General features: G+C 39.2%; 1 protein-coding gene across 1 annotated transcript in view; it reads right to left on the minus strand.

Annotated features, from left to right (window-relative positions):
- Nucleotides 1-22,177, minus strand: part of cacna1bb (calcium channel, voltage-dependent, N type, alpha 1B subunit, b) — a 214,162-nt gene that overhangs the window by 65,030 nt on the left and 126,955 nt on the right. Inside the window, exons 18-25 of the mRNA XM_047372543.1 lie at nt 19,008-19,070; nt 11,114-11,809; nt 10,064-10,269; nt 8,940-9,069; nt 6,317-6,446; nt 5,623-5,682; nt 4,140-4,246; nt 1,835-1,846 (exon numbers count right to left, since the gene is read on the minus strand). Of these exons, the coding sequence (XP_047228499.1) occupies nt 1,835-1,846; nt 4,140-4,246; nt 5,623-5,682; nt 6,317-6,446; nt 8,940-9,069; nt 10,064-10,269; nt 11,114-11,809; nt 19,008-19,070 (1,404 nt within the window). The remainder of the gene's footprint in view (nt 1-1,834; nt 1,847-4,139; nt 4,247-5,622; nt 5,683-6,316; nt 6,447-8,939; nt 9,070-10,063; nt 10,270-11,113; nt 11,810-19,007; nt 19,071-22,177) is intronic.

The raw sequence follows: 22,177 nt of genomic DNA on the forward strand, positions 1-22,177 counted from the left end.
AAACAGACCACTTGTTGCAATTAAAGTCAGAAGCATTTAAATAAAAGCAACAGACTAGTTAGAAAAGTCTAAATGAATGCGCTGAAGTGGAAGTAAATCAGGTTTATAAGCCAAGGTAGAAAGATACAGATGATGATATTTGGTTGTTACTGCTTTCACAATGCAAGGCCTGCACATTAAATCACAATTTCCATTACTTTTATGGTCTCTCATTTCACTACATTTGTCTATCATTATTTTTTTTAGCACAGAGGGCTCATTACCAGCTTCACGCAGATCGGGTAACTGTTTTCTGCCACTTTGATACTGTGTATGACCTAATTACCCAGAACCTCTTCTAAAATCATAGTTTGTCTCTACAGCCCTGTTTAAAGACACTAAAACGTCCAATCAAGCTTCATCCTTGATATTGTTTCCTGACTGGAAGAATAAAAGCAAAAAAAGACATTTATTGAGTTTGGGTTCACCAATAAGAATTATACTGCTTTTTGGTAAAAGGAAAGAACAACCTCGTAATACCAGATTCTACACAGACTTTATTTACTAAGACTTGGCAGATTTAGGTTAATTTAAAGTGATTCTTTTGACTGGAAATGATGTTAACGTTTAGGAGTCCTGACTTTAATCTAATAGAGAATCTGTAGGGGGCAGTTAAAGATTAGGGCGATGGCAAGTAGCCCTTCCAACCTCAAAGACTTGGAGTTAATCACCAAAGATTAATCATGAAAATACCAGAGGAAACATGCAGAAAACTGAAGGAAACAGTTTTTTTTATTTATTTTGGTTAACATCTGGCTTTAACTATACAGTATTTGATCCAGGGGTTGTACCAGACAAAGCAGCGGCACCTAATCTGTCAATGAGGATAATGTGGGAGGTTGTTCTGAATGCTACCCTCAAGCCGAGGAGGATGAGGATGATAAGGAGTTCAAAGTCAGCAGCCGAGAGCCGTTGTTTCAACATGGACCTGTTCATACAGGCTGTTTAGAGAGAGGTGATCTTAAACCGGAGATGCAACTGGTTTTTCCAGGGTTTGAGAGATTAAAGCTAGACTGGAAATTGGACGAAAGTTGTTGAAGCTACCGGGGTCAGCACTAGGTTTCTAAAGAGCTGGATTTACAAAAGCTGATCTAAGATATGAGAGAAGAATGGACAAAAGCAGTTTAATGCAGATCTGTGTACCGTCGGTACTTTGACATAAATCAGTTCAATTCCCTAAACTGAGCCACACCAACTCTTAAGCATTTTGTCTCCAGTTGTTCAGCAGATCCAGGATTATCCTGCAAACCTTGCATTGTGAATGCAGCCCATTAGACATAACTGTAACTGATGAAGGAAGTAGTCTGACAAACAATTTCAACATGAGATGGGTGGAAAAAAGAGGAAATGGTTTAATCTCATCAAATCTAAAACTAGAAAAAGAGAAAATTCTGGCATAAAAACAGAAATATATGGAATCAAAGAACATTCACTCTGTTTCTTGTCATTTTCAAAAAGTTTGTGTCCAAATGTCTGAAAGTTGTGGAGAAAATAAAGTTCAAATGTGAAAAATTCAAATCCTTTTGACAGTATTTTTGTCAATACCAAAGCTTACAAACGTTTATTCTACCAGATGATTTTAAAGCAGGTATTTACAATTATGCAACCGGAAAGTGTGGGTATATAACAAACACAGAGTAAATGGCAGTTTCTTCAATCATGACTGATGAGAATGACAAAATTTGACATTTGCTCGAAACATTTAGCTGCGAAACTCAAATGACACGGGGTTGATGGACGTGAAGAAAAGCAAGAGGACACAGACAGACACAGACAGAAAAGAAGCAGGCATTACCCCATAAGGCTCCTGAAAGCAATCCGAGCCAGGAAACAAAGACAAAAGAGGACATAAAAGTGGCAGAGGCAGACTCAGCAACAGAGAAAAGACGGAGAGAAGCCGCAACAACAATAAGCCAATAAAATCTGAGTCACAGAAAGATTACAAAGCAGAATCTGCTGTGAGGAACCAAAACCAGTTTCAGCACAGAGCAAACCTGTCAAATACAGTTAAACAGTTAACTATAACTCACAGCTGCTCTGAGAATGAATCATCTGCTGGCTAAATGTACTGATACCCCTGGTAAAGAGGTAAAAAACGTTTTGTTTGCAAACACATTTAAACCCAATTACTGAGGCTGGATATTGCAGTGCTTACTCTCACATGAGCTTCGTGTAAATATTAATTAAATAAAGTGCAAACTGAGGGAGTAACATTCTTCTCAAAGCCATTTTTAGGGATTTAAGCCAGAAATGTTAATATGTTTTACAGTATTTATGTTCAAAGAGACTAACCAAAACAATCGCAGCCTCAAGGATTGTGTCACATTAACTCATTTTAGGGTGGAATGAAGTAGACATGCTGCAGCTGCTGCTACATGTGTGTGGTTGAAAATCTTGACATAAAATTGACTTTAATTCAGTTTCAATGTGTAACCTGGCTCTCACCAGGAGCCATCTCTCCTTCCCTTTCCTCTCCTCTGCCCTGCTCCAAAGACAAGTTTTTTACGGTTACACCTTTCCATAAGGTTTGGAGTGACAAATCATGGCTTTTATCTTTGTAACTGCAACTCCTTTACTGTGTCTCCTGCAAACACTTGGGAATCAGGATAATCAGGATAAACAACTATAACTTTGAAATGATGGCAGACTAACGCTGTGCTGTTTAATGTTTAGCATCATCTGCCCTGACTGACATTCACAGCCTAGTTATGGAACTGACTGACCAGGTAAAACAGTCAAAACATGCCTTAACAGTGATTTGTTTTACCTCTGCAACGTCCAGGGTAGAGAGATAAATGTGGGTCCTAGTTCAGCCTTGTTGCCAGTGGCTAAAGAAATTGGTCTCAATGTCATGTTATATTTATACCTCAGGTAAACAGGAAGAATGACTCTGATCAGCCTATAAACATAAACTACAAATAGCCAGAAAATATATGGTTCAGTTTTTATTTTAAAGAGATTGAGGTATCTGGACTGTGTCTTTATTTCTCCAAACTTAACTTCCTGGATCTACCTAGCCCATTTCTAGTGTGCATTTCCACTTTGGGCCTCCTAAACCGGGTTTTTTATGTAGATTAACGTCTCCTTACACTAAGTGGCTCATCCTCCTGCAGGAGTGCAGCTACAACCTGGATCGTCTCCTACTGCAGTGGAGTAAAGACTGTGATTTAGAAGAGTTAAATCAGGCCAAACTTGCATTAATCTCAATTTTGTTTTATAGCAGTTATGGTTTAAAAGCCATGGACTGCCACTCCAAACTGTGTGGAGGATAGATTTTAAATGGTCCGGACTTCTGTCTGCAGAGGAAATTTTAAAAGCAGAGCTCTGACCTGGATTAAGATCAGCTATCAAAGGACATTATATCAGTTTCATGTCGGTTAAGATCTGAAACTGAATTAGAACTAGTTTGAACTTAGAAGAAGTTTTAATAATCCACAGACCTTTTATAACTAAAGAGGTGTGTCCTCTGCCCCTTAAGTGGTTCGTGAAGAGGAAACACACCTCAACTGTGCCATCATTGATTTTTGTCAAAAACAATTATTACAGTATTATCACTTAGCCAGTGAATTTCCCCAATTTCCAGCGTGAGATTATGCTGCTGCAATAAAATATCTTTCATTTATGATTAATTATACATGCTTGCCATGGTGTACCAATAAATGTGTAAGCAATTTGCCTTTTACTTCTGCAAATGTTTGCAACACCGTATACAAAAATGGGAAACAATTACCTGACATTGTGTGAGGGATTAACAGCAAAGCTGCAATTATCTGGCAAACAAAGCCTTAAATGTACTAAGAACAAAGTCCTTCTGACCCTCATAAACTACCAGTAAATTGAAAACAAAGGGACAGACTGTGAGTAGAAAACAAAAGAGCAATCTGGCTTGATTGTGACAACCGAATAAGCCTCCAGCTTACATAAAAGCCTGAAGCTCAAAAATGCAAAGTGGTTTTAGCAAAGTAAAACAAGCAGCAAGAGCATAATAATGGAGACAACATACCAGCTATACACTATTTCAGTAATGTAGGTGGATCTAATTTGATATATGGGGAATTATAAAGTAATGTGCATCACACAAGGTGCTTAAAGTGACTTACGAGCAAGCGAAGGCCACCAGAGCTCCACTGACCACAATAAAATCAAGGATGTTCCAAAGGTCACGGAAATAAGAGCCGGGGTGAAGGAGCAGTCCGAGGTCGATCATCTGGAGTCAGACGTTAAACAAAAACAGAAAACAATGAAAGAGCAAGTTCATTGTGAAAATAATAAAAAAGGTATTACTTTAGCCTCCAGAGTTTCTGATCAGTACACTATGAGACCTTTTCTACCACCAAGCCCTTTCAGACATTACACTCTACTATCACTTAAAATATCCCTGTACTAAATGTTAGATCCTGTAGATTATTAGTTTTAGGTTGGTGCATTGATGGAAACACCACGGGTTGTGTCTGTTTTCAACCTAATCAGGATATAGGTTATATATGTTTGAAATGATTTATCTAATTTTTCACACTAAAACAATTGTTCAACATGTTTGGTGCATGCTTTAGAGAACTTCAGGCGTGTTGGAGCAGAAACATCTAAATATAGGACATCTGCATGCAAGAAAACTGTCAGCCAAGAGGGAGATGCTATTTGCTTGATCAAGGTGGATTCACAAACTCTGGTATGGTTCGGTTTTGAAAACTTGCAGGTTCTGATAGTATTGGAGCAGACAGCATTACTAAGTAATTTCCTTCATTTTTTCTCCTTTCACATGTTTCCAAGTGGATCTGATACAAGGCTTCTGGCAAACAACAAACAGGACTTCTTATGGCATTCTTCCAACAATGACTTCCTTCCTGCCATTCTTCCATAATGTCCAGCTCTGTTGAAGAAAGACCAACAACTGACTTTCTGATAGATTCTCCCACTTCAGTTGCAGATCTCTGCAGCTCCTCCAGAGTTACCATAGGCCTCTTGGTTGCTTCTCTGATCTGGTCCTTGCCAGGCCTGTCAGTTTCAGGTGGACGCCCATGTCTTGGTAGGTTTGATCCATCATGTTCAGATGATGGATTGAACAGAGCTCTGTGAGATGTTCAAAGCTTGGGAGAATGTTTAAGAACCTAATCCTGCGTAAAGCCTACCCACAGCTCCCTGACCCGACTGATGTTCCTTGGTCTAAATGATGCTGTTTGTTCTCTAATGGTTTCCAACAAACCTCTGAGCCAGAAACACAACAGTTGCGTTTCTACTAAATTGAACTTATCTTTGACTTCTGAGGGCAGCTGTCGAACTAGGTTTTATTTATGGTTATCAGGATAAACAGGTGTGGATATACTTTACAATTATACTGTAATTGTGTTGGATTATCAAATAGCAAAGTTTGTGGTTGTAAGGTTCAGGGGTATGAATACTTTTGCAAGGCACTGTTTTGTTTATTATGAAAAAAAACTATTGAGATTGAAACAGTAAAATTATTATAAACCAATAACAATTTCCAATCTCCTTCTGCCAAATCAAAGAGATTGACCTCATTCTTACATTACAGGTTTTTAAGAACTCAAAATGCTCAATTATCGTCTCTATGGCTCATCTCACCTTTATCACCATCTCAAACGTGAATACTCCAGTAAAGACATAATCCAGGTATTTGAGAACCTGCAAACACAGCAGAAAGGTTTAGGATGACACGTCAGAGGAAAGTTCGCTTTTAAAGACTCCTCGGAGGTGCGAGCGAATGGACTGGTTATGTTTCTCTATCCTGTCAGGGGTCTCAGGCTCTGTTTGCCTTGCACTCTTCTGCACACACATCTACTAAAGAATACAAAACACGTACACACACCTTCACCTCAGTTTGCCTCTGTGGCCCTGACTGAAATGCTAATTAGCTGTGCTTGTCTGTCTAAAGGGAAAAGCTCAGGTCACATGTCTGCATGCATCTCCTCCCAACATGGGCCAACATGTCACACATGGATATCAATTGAAATAAGAGATTAAACTCGATGTGTGCAATACTCAGTCATTGTTTTAACACTTTATCTGCAAGGTGAGTTCAGGATACACTACTGCACCTAAAATACTTTATTAAAGCATCTTTGTTGAGCTTTCCTTCGCTTGTACATCTACAGGAGCCGACTGTCCAAATGACTCAGTTAAAACTAGAGATATTTATGCATTAATCTCCATTCGCTTGCATGACCATGCACATTTTCATGCAAATACATGTCTGCCTGTGTTTGTTGTGCTCGCCCCAGATGTTTATGTATGAGGCCCAGACGTCAGCTTGACTCACGTTGTTCCGCGGAGCGTTGGCCTGCACCGGGTCCTCGGCTGCCAGTGTGATGCTGCTCATGGTGATGACCATCAGGATGCACATTTCAAAGTAGCGCAGGTTGACCACATAGTGACACAGGCGTCGCACCCTGCAAGACCATGTGCATAAAAACCCAGAGATATGTACAGAGGTTAAGCACTCGGTGGTTACCGCTTGGCAGGTACAGGACTGGGAAAAGTATTGTTTTATTTTTTTGTCGCATGTAAATGTTTCAGATCATCAAACAAAAACTGTTTAATTTATTTAGAGGAAAATGCTATCCAGACCAACCTGACCCATTGTGAAAAAGTAACTTATAACTGGTTGTGCCACCCTTAGCAGCAACAACTGCCTCCAAGCGTCTTTAGATTGATGTGGAGGAACTTTGATCCTCTCTTCTTTGCAGAATTGTCTTAATTCAGACACACTGGAGGGTGTAGGAGCATGAACAGACTGTTTAAGGTAATGCCACAGCATCTCAATAAGATTCAAAACGTTCACTATGGGACGTTTTTGAGCCATTCAGAGGTGGACCTTTCATGAACCGATGGGTACATATTCTCCTCCAGGATTTCCGTGTAGAAAGCAACATTTAGGGTTCCAAAAATTATGACAAGTTGTCCAGATCCTTAAGCAGCAGAGCAACACTAGATGATCACAAAACATTCTCATCAGTCCACAGACTATTTTCCTAAATGTCTTGCGAACCATCAAGATGGTTATTGTTTAATCATGAACTCTGACCTTAACTGAGACAGTGAGGCCTGCATAGCTTTTGATGTTGTTCTGGGTTCTTTTGGGACCTTCTGGATGAGTTGCCAATGTGCTTTTAGAGATTTTGGTAAGCCATCCACTCCTAAGAAGGTTCTTCACTGTTCCTTGCTTTCTGCATTTGTGGAACATGACCCTTACTGTGGTTCTCCGGAGTCCCAACGCCTTAGAAATGGCTTTATCAATGGCTTTTCAGGTTGATAGATGTCCATGACTTTGTTTCCTATCTGTACTTGAATTAATTTAGATCGGGGCATGATTTGTTTTCTTATTGAGATTTCTTGGCCTAAATCATGTTGACGGACATTTTCATTTAATTATTTAAGTGATTTTGAAAAATATCTAGTCGTGATCCTTGTTTTAGATCTTAGTTTATTCCCCTTAGGTTAGTTTTTGTCTTTTCCCTTGGGTTAATGTTTCATGGTGTCTGAGTTCAGCTTCTTGTCTTAATTAGTCTTTCTCCCTCAGCTCCCAGTTGCTCTCTCCACACTGCCCTCAGTATATATAAGCACGCTTATTGTCATTGTTCTCTGCTGGATCCTTCCGTCATTCCCCGTTTCCATTCCAAAGAGGTTTGATCCTGTTTACCAATGTGCTTCAACCTACTGGATGTGGAAATCATGCATATTACTATTCTCTCTGTTAAATGGCCCTCCCTGTTTGTCCCCAGACGTTCCCAAGGGATGGATTCCAAAGCATAAATATTTGCTAGGGCTGCGACCATCGTATCTGTGTCAGAGCATATGTAAATACCACACACAGTGAGGTCGGCGAACTGCAAATATTTCACACATGTCTGTTCCCAGAGTCGAAACGTAATTAGGAAAAATGGTGTTTAAATACGCAGCATCTGTTTCCAGAAATAATGTAGAAAAGGAGAAGAATTTGTCAGAAATGGTACAGCTGATTTTTGTTTTTTGCTGTGTATTAGTTGTAGCTGTGTTGTTTCTTGTTGCCATTTATATGTTTAAATGTTAAAAGACATTTTAATCTCAATAAGAATTTTACCTGGACTTTTATAATTTTTCTATGTATAATGTACATATATTTATACTTTATGTTTTATATAGTGTTAAAATATTTCTTCAGTGTCTGTTCTTATTATGTTTATTCAAAGTTTGGTTCTTTTTCGCAACAACATAGCAAAGAAAAAGTCTGTCAGTGGTGAAATTCATTTAGAAATAAATCTGATTCTGATTTTTGAAAAACGTTGAACATCATGTACAGAAAGCGTGAACAGGAATTTTGCCGTTAAAAACTATGATTTTTGCAAGACAGATTTTTGTGGAAATGCACACCTTAAACTTTTGTTCATCTTATCTCAAAAAAATAAACTTCCTTTCCAAGGATTATAAGGCTAAAGTGAGCCTTGTTTGAGAATGGCATAATTACAGAGCAGATAGAGGCTTCGTTGTTACTTGATTAGATTTGTTTGCTGGTAGCTTTTTGGTGCGACATGTTCAACTTATATTAGCTGCTACCATCACTGTTGTGCTTTCTGATAAAGAAGGAACCATTTTTTATTTTTATTTTAAAAATATTTCTGCATATGACAAAAGAAGCCTTTTTTACGTTTAAAAATATGTCAATATATTCACATTGTATCTCAAATGAATGATGAAAAAACAATAAACAACGATCTCCTTCAATGAATGAGAAATAAAATTAAACTACACATATAAGAACAGCTAAGTTTTCTTATATTCATCTATCTCAAATAATTTATTTGATTGTTTGTTAGTGTAGTATAATTTAGAGGGCTGAAATGTGCTAAACATCTTTCTGCGTATTATGTGTTGCTCCGCTGAGACCCCCTCCAGTTGAAACTTACGGGTTTGTTTGTCCGAAAATGAACATTGAGCTGTAGGGAAGGATCTGCCGAGGTCCGTTAGCTGCCTCCTCCTCTTCCAGATCTTTTTTCTCCTCGCTGAGCTGGAAGTTGTCACAATCGATGTTGTTCACTAATGTAAAGCAAAAGAATATATAAATAGCACTTATGTACAGCAACATAAATATTTAACAAAGATAAAAGTTAGATTTTTATTTGGATAAGAAATGCATAGTGTTGTTTATTGTAGCATTCCCTTCAATTGTTCTACTTTTGTGAAATCAATCTGTTCATGTTAGCTGTAGCTACTCAAAGTTGAGCTGACAGCTCTTACGAGAAAAGCTAACAGCTACTCAGATTCTAACTAACGGCTGTACTAGGAGTCTGGCTGACAGCTACTGACAATCTAGCTAACACCTACATTGAGTCAAGTTATGTAGATGTTAGCTAGTTAGAGTCCAGCTAACAGCTACTGAGAGTCAAACCAATAGCCACGAAAGTCAAAGTAGCAGCTTTTAGAGCCAAGCTAACTGCTTGGAGTCAGCTTGCAGCTAATCAATCAGAAAAAAGAGGGTTATCAACTCTCATTAACCTCACTTGAGTACTCTTTTCCCCCTTTTCTCGCTCTCTCAATCTGCCAAAAAAAAATCACACTCCAAGTGAGGAAAAGGACACATGAACCCTTTTTTCCAACATAAGTGGTCATTCAGGCTTCTTTATTGCTTGTCAGATCTTCACACCAATTGGATTTTTTGTCAGTAATTTACAGCCATCATTGTGATGACCAATAAAGTAGCAGGGAGAAACCGAGGAAACGAGTGCTAAGAGCGCAGCAGCAGGATACACTTTCTCCAAACTTAGATCACTCTGACAGCTGTCTATAGGTAAATAGTACTGATATGTACTCACAATCACTGTATAAAAATGTTAAAAGGTATAAACAATGACTTAATGTAGAAAAGAACCATAATATTCCAGCTATTAACAGGCAGCATTTTACAGATCAAGTTTTCTTTTAATTAGATCAAAATAAAAGCTTACTAATGTTCTGTAGAACATACAGTGAATATTTAATGTCTAAAGTGTAATTGTATTTAAAATAAAAGAAAGAGAAATGCTGTACTCACTAGATATGACGGTGGTTTCTCTAGGTGGGGCAGTGATGGTGACAGGGATGTGGACAGCGTTGCTGTTGAGGCCAGCCTGGCTGGCCCTGGTGGAGTTCTTCTGGTTGTCAGCATCTTCTTGTTTTTCACTCGGAGTCAAACTGCTCCGCTTCAGCTGTAAAGAACTGCCAGCAAGGCTGTCCTCCTCAGTATCCACCTGTTTATCCCTGGTAAAAAAAGTTTTGGATAAGTAAAATTATACAAAGAATGTCCTGTTGCTGAGAACATATCCAAAGGTAACTGAAATCAAGAGCATGTTTACTATTTAGAATTGAGTACAAATGTTTTAAATGTGGATTTAGAAGAGGATTTCCCAATATTATTAAAACTTCTCCAACTAAGGGTGAGAAGAAAATTCTGCAAACCATATTTAGTGCAATATAGAATGAAGGAGTGAACAATATGAAGAGAGATAAACAGCTGTTAACTTAGTCACTACAAAGACAAAAAAGAACTTTGTTTGATTCACTCAGAAAATCAACATTTACAGGTTTTAATCTGTTTCTTTTGTTTTCCTTACAGCATAAGTGCCTGTTTTATTTCTAATGGGGTAAATATCACATCTGAAAAATTTTCAAATTAATATAAAGCAGCCTTTAGCAGTTTTTTGGATTTAAAATTGTAGGCAAAATTATTAAAATGTAGCTGTTAATAAATATTAAAATATTGAAAGATAATTACTAAATCTTCATGTAATAATTTAGGCCAAACAGTGCGGGTTTGGATGCCTAACCTACAGTGATGCAGGGTTAGAGGTGACCTATATGACATGGATATGATGAGAAAATATTTATTTCGGTCGTAAGAGACTTGAGACTTGACTTGGACTTAAAAATAAAAATCTCTGATTCTTACTCCTATAATATAACTAACTATTCCAAGCAATCCAGCCATATTAGATTTTGAGGTTGTTGTTGGTGAAGTGAACTAAACCAACTTCAGTCGCGGCATTTCAGTTGATTTAACCAATCTGGAACCAACAAATTCTAAGTTGTGCTCCAAAAGTCTCACCTGTTACTTTTGAATCCATTTTTGTTCCCCTTATATTCGTCACCACTCAGAGTAGAATGAGCTTTAGCCATGCAGGAAGAATGCAGCTTCTTCTCGCCATTGCTGTCCCCATTTCCTTTTCCCTCTTCTTGTGTATCATTTGTCAAACGGCTGTTTCCCTCTTTCGGAGTTCGACGGGAGCGGTGGTGGCGATGCCCTCTTTCCTCTGCTCCTCCTGCCCGTGGATCCTCTTCAGGTGAACCAGTTTGGTGGTGGTGTCTCTGACCTCCCTCATGATTCCCTCCCCTCTCTTTTTCCTGGGAACCATCTGCATTGTGTTCTCTGCTCCGGCTGTGATGACTGTGGTGTCTGCCTCCCTGGCTATCACCTTCTTCACCATTTCTGTCTCGGTGGTGGTAATGCCTCCTGGGATGGGTGTGGAAGCTGTCCCTTACACCACCTTGTCTGGGCCCTCCTGGCTCCTCCTGCACTCCAGGTCTTGTTTGATCACCATTCTTGTCCTCCACAACAAGTGGTCGGTCAGTGTGAGTCTTCATATCGGGATGCAGATGGAGGGTGCTTGATATCCTGAGATGCTCCTCGGGATCCACCTCATTGAACAGGGCCTCGGTGCTTGTCTTCATGTTGTGCTTCCTCAGCTGGTTGGTCCGCTGCTCCCACACTGACATGGTCTTTGCAGACCGCTGCTGCTCCTTGCTGCAAGCATCGAGGCATATCGAAGCAGAAAGATTATGAATAAATTTCATGTTTAACAATGAGGTGTTCTGGGGTTTGGGTGAAGAAATGCAGGATCAGCCATAGCCATGACATCTGCTGCTAAAACATTTCCCAAAAAGCATCTGGATGATTAAAAATAGCAGATTTAGGTCTATGGATGGGTGAGTAAAATGTTGACATGAAGAAGAAAATGGAGAACAATTAGTAGATTAAAAGCATCTAATGCTTAGGTGTGTACTAAGATGCTCTGATCTATAGATCCTTGTAAAATCCAGTTGAAGTAATGGAAGTTTGATTAAAACCGGTTGCCTCAGTTTATAAATCTTACCTCCAGTTTAGTGAAATGTGCTTTCGTCTTTGCTGACAGAGATTTTGCTCATGTTCTCAAAGTTTGTGGTACAAATAGTCATGGGGAAAAACTAAGTACATCCCATAAGACTATGCTGTAGCTTGTAGGACCATCTTTAGGGGCAGTAACTCTTAGTAATTATTTTTTATAATAATATCGGTCTTACTATAATAATATAATAACCGCGCCAAGTACTGTCGTTCCTCATCTCTTGTAATTGATTTATCTCTCTTTTAATTCTTCATTATTTTAATATACATATTATTAGTATTATTTGTTTTCAATTCAATTCAAAAATACTTTATTAATCCCAAAGGGAAATTAAATGTTGTTATAGCTCATATTATGTAGGTTTCTTCAAAGAGCCGTTGTAGATGCTGATGGCTGTGGGCAGGAAGGATCTCCTGTAGCGCTCCGTTTTACAGCAGATCTGAAGAAGCCTCTGACTGAAGACACTCTGTTGTTGTAGGACAGTGTCATGAAGAGGATGCTCAGGGTTCTCCATAATGTTCTTCATTTTATGAAGAATCCATCTTTCCACAATGATCTCCAGAGGTTCCAGAGGAGTCCCCAGAACAGAGCCAGCCTTCTTTATTAGCTTGTTGAGCTTTTTTAAGTCCCTGGCTCTGATGCTGCTTCCCCAGCAGATGATGGCAGAAGAGATCAAACTCTCCACAACAGACTTCTAGAAGATATGCAGCATCTTGCTGCAAACACCAAAGGACCTAAGCTTCCTCAAGAAGTACAGTCTGCTCTGTCCCTTCTTGTAGATGGCTTCACAGTTGCAGACTTCACTCTAGTCTGTTGTCCAGGTGAACACTGAGGTATTTATACTCCTCCACCACCTCCACTTCTTCTCCCATGATAGAAATAGTTTTTAACTTATTCCTGTTTCTCTTAAAATCTACAATCATCTCCTTTGTTTTAGTCACGTTCAAAATGAGATGATTGTTTCCACACCATGCCACAAAGCGGTCCACCACCATCCTGTACTCAGCTTCTTGTCCATCTCTGATCCACCCCACGAGTGCAGAATCATCCGAGTATTTCTGCAGATGACAGGAGTCTGTCTTATTCTGAAAGTCTGAGGTGTACAGAGTGAAATGGTGAGAGTACCGTCCCCTGTGGTGCTCCTGTGCTGCTGACTACCTGGTTAGACTCACAACCCTTCAGTCTCACAAACTGTGGTCTGTTTGTCAGGTAGTCTTTGATCCAGGAGATTGTTGAGGCCTCCACCTGAGTCTTCTGGAGTTTCTGACAAAGCAATTCAGGTTGGATTGTATTAAATGCACTGGAGAAATCAAAGAACATGATCCTCACAGTGCTGCTGGCTTTGTCCAGATGACAGTGGGTTTGTTGAAGCAGGTGTATGATGGCATCTTCAACTCCAACTCCACAGCGATAAGCAAACTGAAGGAGGTCCTGATAGTTCATTGTTTGCTTTCTCAGGTGGGCCAACAGGAGTCTCTCTAGGACCTTCATGATGTGAGATGTCAGGGCAGCTGGTCTATAGTCATTGAGGACTGATAGGTGAGTTTTCTTTGGTACCGGAACAAGACAGGAGGTCTTCCACAACACCGGAACCTTCTTCTGGGCCAGGCTAAGGTTGAAGAGGTGCTGCAGAATCCCACAGAGCTGCTCTGCACAGGCCTTCAGGACTCTAGGGCTGACCGATCTGGACCTGTAGCCTTATCCTGATTCAGTCTCTCCAGTTGTATCTTCACCTGACTTCTTGAGACACAGAGGTCTCTCAGCTTACTTGGGTAGATCCTTTTAATGTATTTCTCTAGTGGTTTTTATGTTTGTCTTTCTGTTTATAACCTCTGTAAAGCATCACTCCTGGTTGTATGAGTTTAGTTGACTGATTGTTTGATTCTGTTGTAGATCTGTTTTTTATGTATCATTGTCCTGTTGATGACCCAGTTTGTGCCAAGCTTCTGCTGTTGGTTTATATTTGACTTTAGAATACTTTGGTATATGGTTCAGGTTCCCCTCAAAGACTTCAGGGTACCCTGGTCATGTAGCTACGAAACAAGCTCAGATCATTACCCTCCACCATCTTGCTTGACAGTTGTTATCAGGTGTTTGAGCAGATGTGATGTGTTTGGTTTTGTCCAAACATGCTGTGGATATCATTATGTAACCCCAGAAGCCTCGGGGGTCCGTTTACGGGCCCCTAGATGGCCAGAGTGATGACGTTTATTTGTTTGACATCAGAATGTCACAAATTTTTTCTAAAACATGTTACCTTTGCAAAGATGTCCTACCCAAAATTGCTATTTTCCTCTTTATACACTATAGGATCTATAGGATGATGGATTTTTCATTGTTTGAAATTACCTTACAGCCCTTCCCAGATTAAAGGGCAGCAACAACTGCTTCTCTACTGTGATTGCTGAGGTCTTTCCACCTTGGCACAGTCTATTCTTAGAAAAGGTTTTTAAACGACTTCAGACCTTAAACAACACACTTAGGGATTCTTAAGGCTCTTCTTTTTACTTCACATAGGGTTGTTTTAGATCTTTTGGATCTAACTGCAGCCTTTGGCTCAGTCAATCACACCATCCCTCAATCAATAGTTTTGTGTTCCTAAAGGTGTACTGCTGTCATGCTTTGAGTGATATTTGTCAAGATCTTTTTCAGTATATATGGGGGGATAAATATTTTCCTCTGTGATAGTTTGCTGTGGTGTACTGAAAGGATCTACTTTGATTGAAACATTTAGTGTCCATTTTCAGTATGTCTTGTAACAGGTACTACAGGGTAAACTGCCAAAACTCCTGCTAATAATTGCTAATAATATAAGCAAATGTTAAATAAGAAACAAGGTTGTGCTTAGTTTTTACCCATGTCTATAAATGCGTTCACTGAAGCGTTCTTTTCCCCTTAACTGTACTCCTTTGAATTCAGAGTGAGTCTGTCATGTGTGAACGAGATGGGCAAGGCCAGCATGCTGCACTTTATTAACGCATTGCTGATTCCAGAGCAGGAAAGATGCTGGGACATGATATTTAATGGGAGAAATTAACTGTTTGCATACATGCATTTATTTCCCATTAAAGTAAAAAGGAATAAAAATCAAATGATTAAAAACATCAAATGTCTTCAGTGTTTCCACCCTGGAAGCCAATACTGTTTCTGTAAAGTATGACTGTACATGACCATTTGTGGGACAATTGTCTTCTATGGGGTCACCTGTATTTCAAGATATGTCGAGTGGGAGAGCAGTAGACTGTATAACTCCTAAAAGACAGACACAGACAGAAAACACAGGACAGGCAACCAGACAGACAGGTGAAACACACACATACAAGTAGCTTTAGCAGGGTTGCACATAGAACATGAGAGATATTACACTGACAGGGTTTTTGACAAATAATATCCAAAATTTACAAAACAAAAAAGGATAAAATGCGTATAAATGATACTTTTTTTTTACAGATGCTTTACAATAAATTGAATTATTGATGAAAAGTTTTTTCATTTCAGTAATTTAATTAAATAAACTAACAGAACATTATTTCAAACAGAGTGATACATTTTAGGTGTTTATTTCATATTATTCGGATAAGCAAATTATCTGACATGCAAATTTGAATATTACATCTAACCAACCCCCAAAAAATTATTTTTAATACAGAAATGTCAGCCTACTGAAAAGTGTATCCACGTTGCAGTCTATCCACTCAGTACCTGGTTGGGGCTGCATGAATTTCGGCATCAGTGTGGCGTGGCATGGAAGCGGACTGGCTGTGGTTCTGCTGAGGTGTAATGGAAGCCTGGGCTGCTCTGATAGCGGCCTTCAGGTCATCTGCATTATTAGTTCTGGTGTCTCTCATCTTCCTTTTGACAATAATCCATAAATTCTCTATGGACTTCAGATCAGATTTGTTTTCTGAACAATGAAGAACAGTGATGCCATTTTTGTTAAAGGAGGTATTTTGGTACTTCGGCAGTGTGGGCCGGTACCAAGTCCTACTGCAAAATTAAGTCAGCATTTACATAAAGCTTGTCAGCAGAAGGAAGCAGGAAGAGCTCTAACATTTCCTGGTGGATGACTGCGTTCACTGTAGACTTCAGAAAATCCAATAGACCAACACCATCAAATGACATGGCAACACAAATCATCTCTGACTGTGGAAACTTCACACTGGACTTCAAGCAAAATGGATTCTGTGCCTCTCCAATCTTCCTCTAGGTTCTGGGACCTTGATTTCCAAATTAAATACAAACTTTACTTTCATCTGAAAATAGATTTTGTCTCAACTGAGCTGCAGCCCGAGTCCTTTTTCTCTTTCTAGATACTTCTCTGTGTGGCGCTGACTCCAGCTGCAAGCCATGTGAACCAAGCTCTTCAATGGGCTTTGCTTCAAAGTTCTCTCAAGGTTTTGGTCAGCCCAGTATGTAGGTTTTTCCTTTCACAAAACCTTCCATTAATAGGATTGAATACAGTACTCTGTGAGCCTCGAGCAATCAACTTTTGAGGCATACCCTTCTTGTAGAGGGTGTCAGTGAATGTCTATTGGACAGCTGTCAAGTCAGCAGTCTTCAGCATGATTGTGAAGGCCTTGACAGAACATTTCTTTAATAAACATTTATTTTATTATTGGTCTTACGTAATATTCAAATTTTCTGAGAAACTGTTTTTTGGGGGGGCTTTCATGAGCTCTGAGCTGTAATCTATATATATATATATTCAACTCAATTCAAAAATACTTTATTAATCCCAAAACTCTGTTGTTGTAGAACAGTCTCATGAAGAGGATGCTCAGGATTCTCCATAATGTTCTTCATTTTATGAAGAATCCATCTTTCCACATTGATCTCCAGAGGTTCCAGAGGAGTCCCCAGAACAGAACCAGCCTTTTTTATCAGCTTGCTGAGCTTTTTTAAGTCCCTGGCTCTGATGCTGCTTCCCCAGCAGATGATGGAGAAGAGATCACACTCTCCACAACAGAGTTATAGAAGATCTGCAGCATCTTGCTGCAAACACCAAAGGACCTAAGCTTCCTCAAGAAGTACAGTCTGCTCTGTCCCTTCTTGTAGATGGCTTCACAGTTGCAGACTTCACTCTAGTCTGTTGTCCAGGTGAACACTGAGGTATTTATACTCCTCCACCAACTCCACCTCTTCTCCCATGATGGAAATAGTTTTTGACTTATTCCGGTTTCTCTTAAAATCTACAATCATTTCCTTTGTTTTAGTCACATTCAAGACTAGATGACTGTTTCCACACCATGCCACAAAGTGGTCCACCACCTTCCTGTACTCAGCTTCTTGTCCATCTGATCCACCAACAACTGTAGAATCATCTGAGTATTTCTGCAGATGACAGGAGTGTGTCTTGTACTGGAAGTCTGAGGTGTACAAAGTGAAGAGGAATGGTGAGAGTACAGTCCCCTGTGGTGCTCCTGTGCTGCTGACTACCTGGTTAGACTTATAACACTTCAGTCTCACAAACTGTGGTCTGTTTGTCAGGTAGTCTTTGATCCAGGAGATCGTTGAGGCCTCCACCTGAGTCTTCTGGAGTTTCTGACAAAGCAAATCAGGTTGGATTGTGTTAAATGCACTGGAGAAATCAAAGAACGTGATCCTCACAGTGTAAATCTTGGGCTGTGGACAACGTGAAACATGTATTGTTCTCTGATGAGTCCACCATTACTGTTTTCCCCACATCCGGGACAGTTACGGTGTGGAGAAGCCCCAAAGAAGCATACCACCCAGACTGTTGCATGCCCAGAGTGAAGCATGGGGGTGGATCAGTGATGGTTTGGGCTGCCATATCATGGCATTCCCTTGGCCCAATACTTGTGCTAGATGGGCGCATCACTGCCAAGGACTACCGAACCATTCTTGAGGACCATGTGCATCCAATGGTTCAAACATTGTATCCTGAAGGCGGTGCCATGTATCAGGATGACAATGCACCAATACACACAGCAAGACTGGTGAAAGATTGGTTTTATGAACATGAAAGTGAAGTTGAACATCTCCCATGGCCTGCACAGTCACCAGATCTAAATATTATTGAGCCACTTTGGGGTGTTTTGGAGGAGCGAGTCAGGAAACGTTTTCCTCCACCAGTATCACGTAGTGACCTGGCCACTATCCTGCAAGAAGAATGGCTTAAAATCCATCTGACCACTGTGCAGGACTTGTATATGTCATTCCCAAGACAAATTGACGCTGTATTGGCCGCAAAAAGAGGCCCTACACCATACTAATAAATTACTGTGGTCTAAAACCAGGTGTTTCAGTTTCATTGCCCAATCCCTCTATTTGATCACTTATTTTTTTGACATTTTAGGGGAAGCTGAGCTTCCCTTGCAGTCTTAGAGAAATTGCCACTGATAGTATATCTCTGTGTGTGATGAATCTATATGGGTTTAATTTGGTGGTGTAGGAGTTTAAGCGTGCGACCCATGTACGGAGGCCTTGGTCCTCAAAGCAAGCTGTCGCGGGATCGAATCCCTGCCTTGGCGACGTTTTCTGCACACCCTTCCTCCACCCTTTACACCATTTCCTAACTGCTTACTGTCAAAAAAATGATAAAATAAAGGCATTATCGCCGGAAAAAACAACTAACAACTAAAAGCAAAAGTAAGAGTAAAAGTAACATTATTAAAGTTTAACCCTGAGAAGGAGTAAAAACAGATGACACAAAGTAGGAGAATAGAAGAGATTATTCATAAAAACAAGAAGAAAAATCAATGGCAAAATGGGAGGGATTAAGCAATGAAAAGAGAGAGTAAAGGAAACAAGAGAGGAAGGAGAGGAAAGAAAGGAAGGAAGGAGAAGAAAATTGTATCAGAGAGAGCGATAACTCACGGTGACTGAATGCTGGTGACGGACGACCTGCGAGAGAGTGCATCTCGATTTTGCTTTACAAAACTGTACATGCAGAACAAAAACAAAAGAAAAAAATGAGACAAATGTGTAAGGGACAGGTGGACGGTCTGTTGACCTCCCGGTGCCATCCACCTGTCCCTAACTCAGTGTTTCACAGTGTTTCTATGAAGTTGCTTTTAAAACACAACAGCAACCTAGGCAACATCAGGAACGATTTGACAAAAACCAAAAACCAGTCAGGAGTTTCATTCCGTACTGGGAAGATTTGAAAATTAGGAATTAATGGGCACTCAGCATTTCACTTTTTGCTTTCCTATTAAACCAAAATCTCATCCGGAGGCTACAGTGCTGAAAATTAGAATTTAACTTCTTGCAAATGGCTTCTTTGTTTTTGCTCATCTCTCAATTAAATGTTTCAAGTCACTAAAAACATTTAGTACCAGGCAGAGATAACCTGGAAGAATACAAAACGTAGTTTTAAAATGATGACTATTGTGCTCAGTAGTCATCTTGCAATCCAAAAGTTGAGGGTTTACTTCCAGCTTTCGCCTGCTACATTTATATGTTCCTCTGGGCAAGGCAATTCACCTTAAATTGCCTTCTGAAAAGTTATATTTTTGTCTCGTCAGTCGATAGAATAAACTGACTGCAGACCCCAAACAGACTCACGCAGGAGCCCAGAGTGACCGCGGGAGAATGACCTGCAGTAAATGGGGAAAATTGCAATGATGTATTGTAGTCCAGGTAAATGCTGTTTTTACATCTTTTTCATCTGTCCCAGGCTTTACGCTAATTTTTACAAATGGGATTTCTGACAAGGAAAGAAAATGGTTTTACACTAAGCCTGTTTGAATAGGCTTGAGTGCCTTTTCTTTAAACAGAGGTTAAAGACATTTTTTTTATTGACTGTGTTTACTGTCATTTTGCTGTTCCATATGCAAAATGCACTTTTCTTTTCAGAGTTTAAAAGTACAAGTTATTCAAAGAATTTAAGTTATTAAAATATGAAATATGGTGAAAGTGATTAGCATAATTACGCTGTTGTTTATCTATAATGCCATAATATACATTTATACTGTTTACAAATGGCCTCTGTTTTACACAGTGTGGTGGGTTGCTTGTTGGGCTTGCTTTCATAGAGCTGGTTGCTTGTTTCTCTTGCAAGATCTGACAACACTGGTTAGAACTGCAGCTGAGCAAGCTACCACAGGAGTCACCAAAAACAGAACGCTAGCACAAATTAATGCCACAGCACAGCTAGCTGAATCAAGAAGCTAACATTTACACACTATATGATTTTGTCATTTCCATATTATTAATTTTTCTCTTAATTGTGTGTTAATTGTATACTCTATTAACCATTTTGTGTTATCTTTTTAGTGAAAAGGGCAATATAAATAAAATTTACTTAATACTGCATCACAGCTAGCTGCTACAGGAATCTACCATTAGCACTTCAAGAAAGTAATTTAAAATAGGAAGCTAGTACTAAAACTTCAGCACAGCTGCTACTGGAAGCTGGTGTTAAAACTTTAGCTCAGTAAGCTGACATAAAAAATTAAAATTGCACTGCAGAACAGCTAGATATCATAGGAAGCCAGTGTTACCTTCAAAGCTAACTGTTACAGAAAGCTACTGTTAGCACTTCAGAGACATTTGCAAAAGGAAGCTAGTGTTAAAACATCTGCACAGCTAGCTGCAACAGGAAACTAAATGTTAAAACTTCAGCACAGCTAGCTGAAGCATAAAGACAATATTAGCACATATTGCTGCCAAAGGAAACTAGCATTAGCTGTCTAGCACAGCTGCCTGTTACAGGAAGCTAGTGTTAACCCAGCAGAGCTAGCTAAAACAGGAATATAACAATCGGACTGCAACAAACCTAGCTGTTATTATATGCATTGGATTATGGTCTATTCATTGACTTTTGCCATGTGGCAATCGTTTTCAGCAGATAATTATTCTAGTCGCTGTCTTAATGGTTCTGCTAGGGGTCGTTATTTAAATGTTGCCTATTTATTAATACCATGACAGAACTTCCTCTGGTAATGAATAATATTCTGCCAGAATTTGTAGGATGGGTAAGTTGGTAAAAAATTATTTTGGCCTACTAGTACACTGTCTGTATAATTTTATAATTTTATAATTTAGGACACATCAAATATATGTATCCCTTAAGCAATATGAACTGACACATTGATTAAATAACCTTAATACTGACATTATTTACATCATTTTTAATTATTAGCATAATTTACAGGCCCAATTTGGTAATCTTAGATCTATTCAGCTGTTTATATGGTACATAAATAAGGCTATTTGGTTTAAAATGCTTTAGTCAACTGTGTTTTTAATTTAGACAGAGATATTGAAAAATTAAACAGATCTACAAATACACTTAAATGTGAGGATACTGTAAAGAAAGGAGCTCTAAACACACTTTAAAACTGATGACTGTTGTATGGCACCTACATTTCCAAAAAGATCTGAATCAATTATCTCAAATAAAATGGCATAAAATGTTCCCTTTAAATTAGAAAAAGGGCTAACTGTGCTGTGTGCTGGAAAAGGACTTTGGAATGAAACCCTGAGTTTTTCTCAACATCACAAAGGAAACAAACAAAGCCTGTTCATTTAAAACAAAACAAAACCACAAGCCTTTTTGCATACTGTTCAACAACGAAATTAAATTGTTCAGACATGCTGAGACCAAACGCACAAGATCACACAACAAAAGAAATAACAACGACCAAGGAGAACCACTGGGAAGCAGACTAACTGGTGATGTACAGCACTGATCAGCTGCTGGAGTCTAAATGACCTCATTCTCAGTAGGGAGGATAGCAATTAAGGAGCAAAGATGATCACTTTGTTAAATGAATAAATCACTGTGAAAGTCCTTCCAACATAAAAGCCATGCAAGGACTCTGACTGAAAATTAGCGGATCCAGCTTATCTTATTTCTGTTCAGCACAAAGGCCAGTTTGTTTGATGGGACCGATGAGATGAGCCATATGTGCACCTGTATTTACAATAGTTTAACATCTAACATTCCCATGTTAGAGCCATGTCTGTCACAGTTTTGAGATATGCAACTCCTTGGCAATAAATCTTTACATTCTCTTTTGTCTCTTTCACCGCTTCTACTT

The sequence above is a fragment of the Girardinichthys multiradiatus genome, chromosome 8 (genome assembly GCF_021462225.1).
Source record: "Girardinichthys multiradiatus isolate DD_20200921_A chromosome 8, DD_fGirMul_XY1, whole genome shotgun sequence".
NCBI classification, from domain to species: domain Eukaryota; kingdom Metazoa; phylum Chordata; class Actinopteri; order Cyprinodontiformes; family Goodeidae; genus Girardinichthys; species Girardinichthys multiradiatus.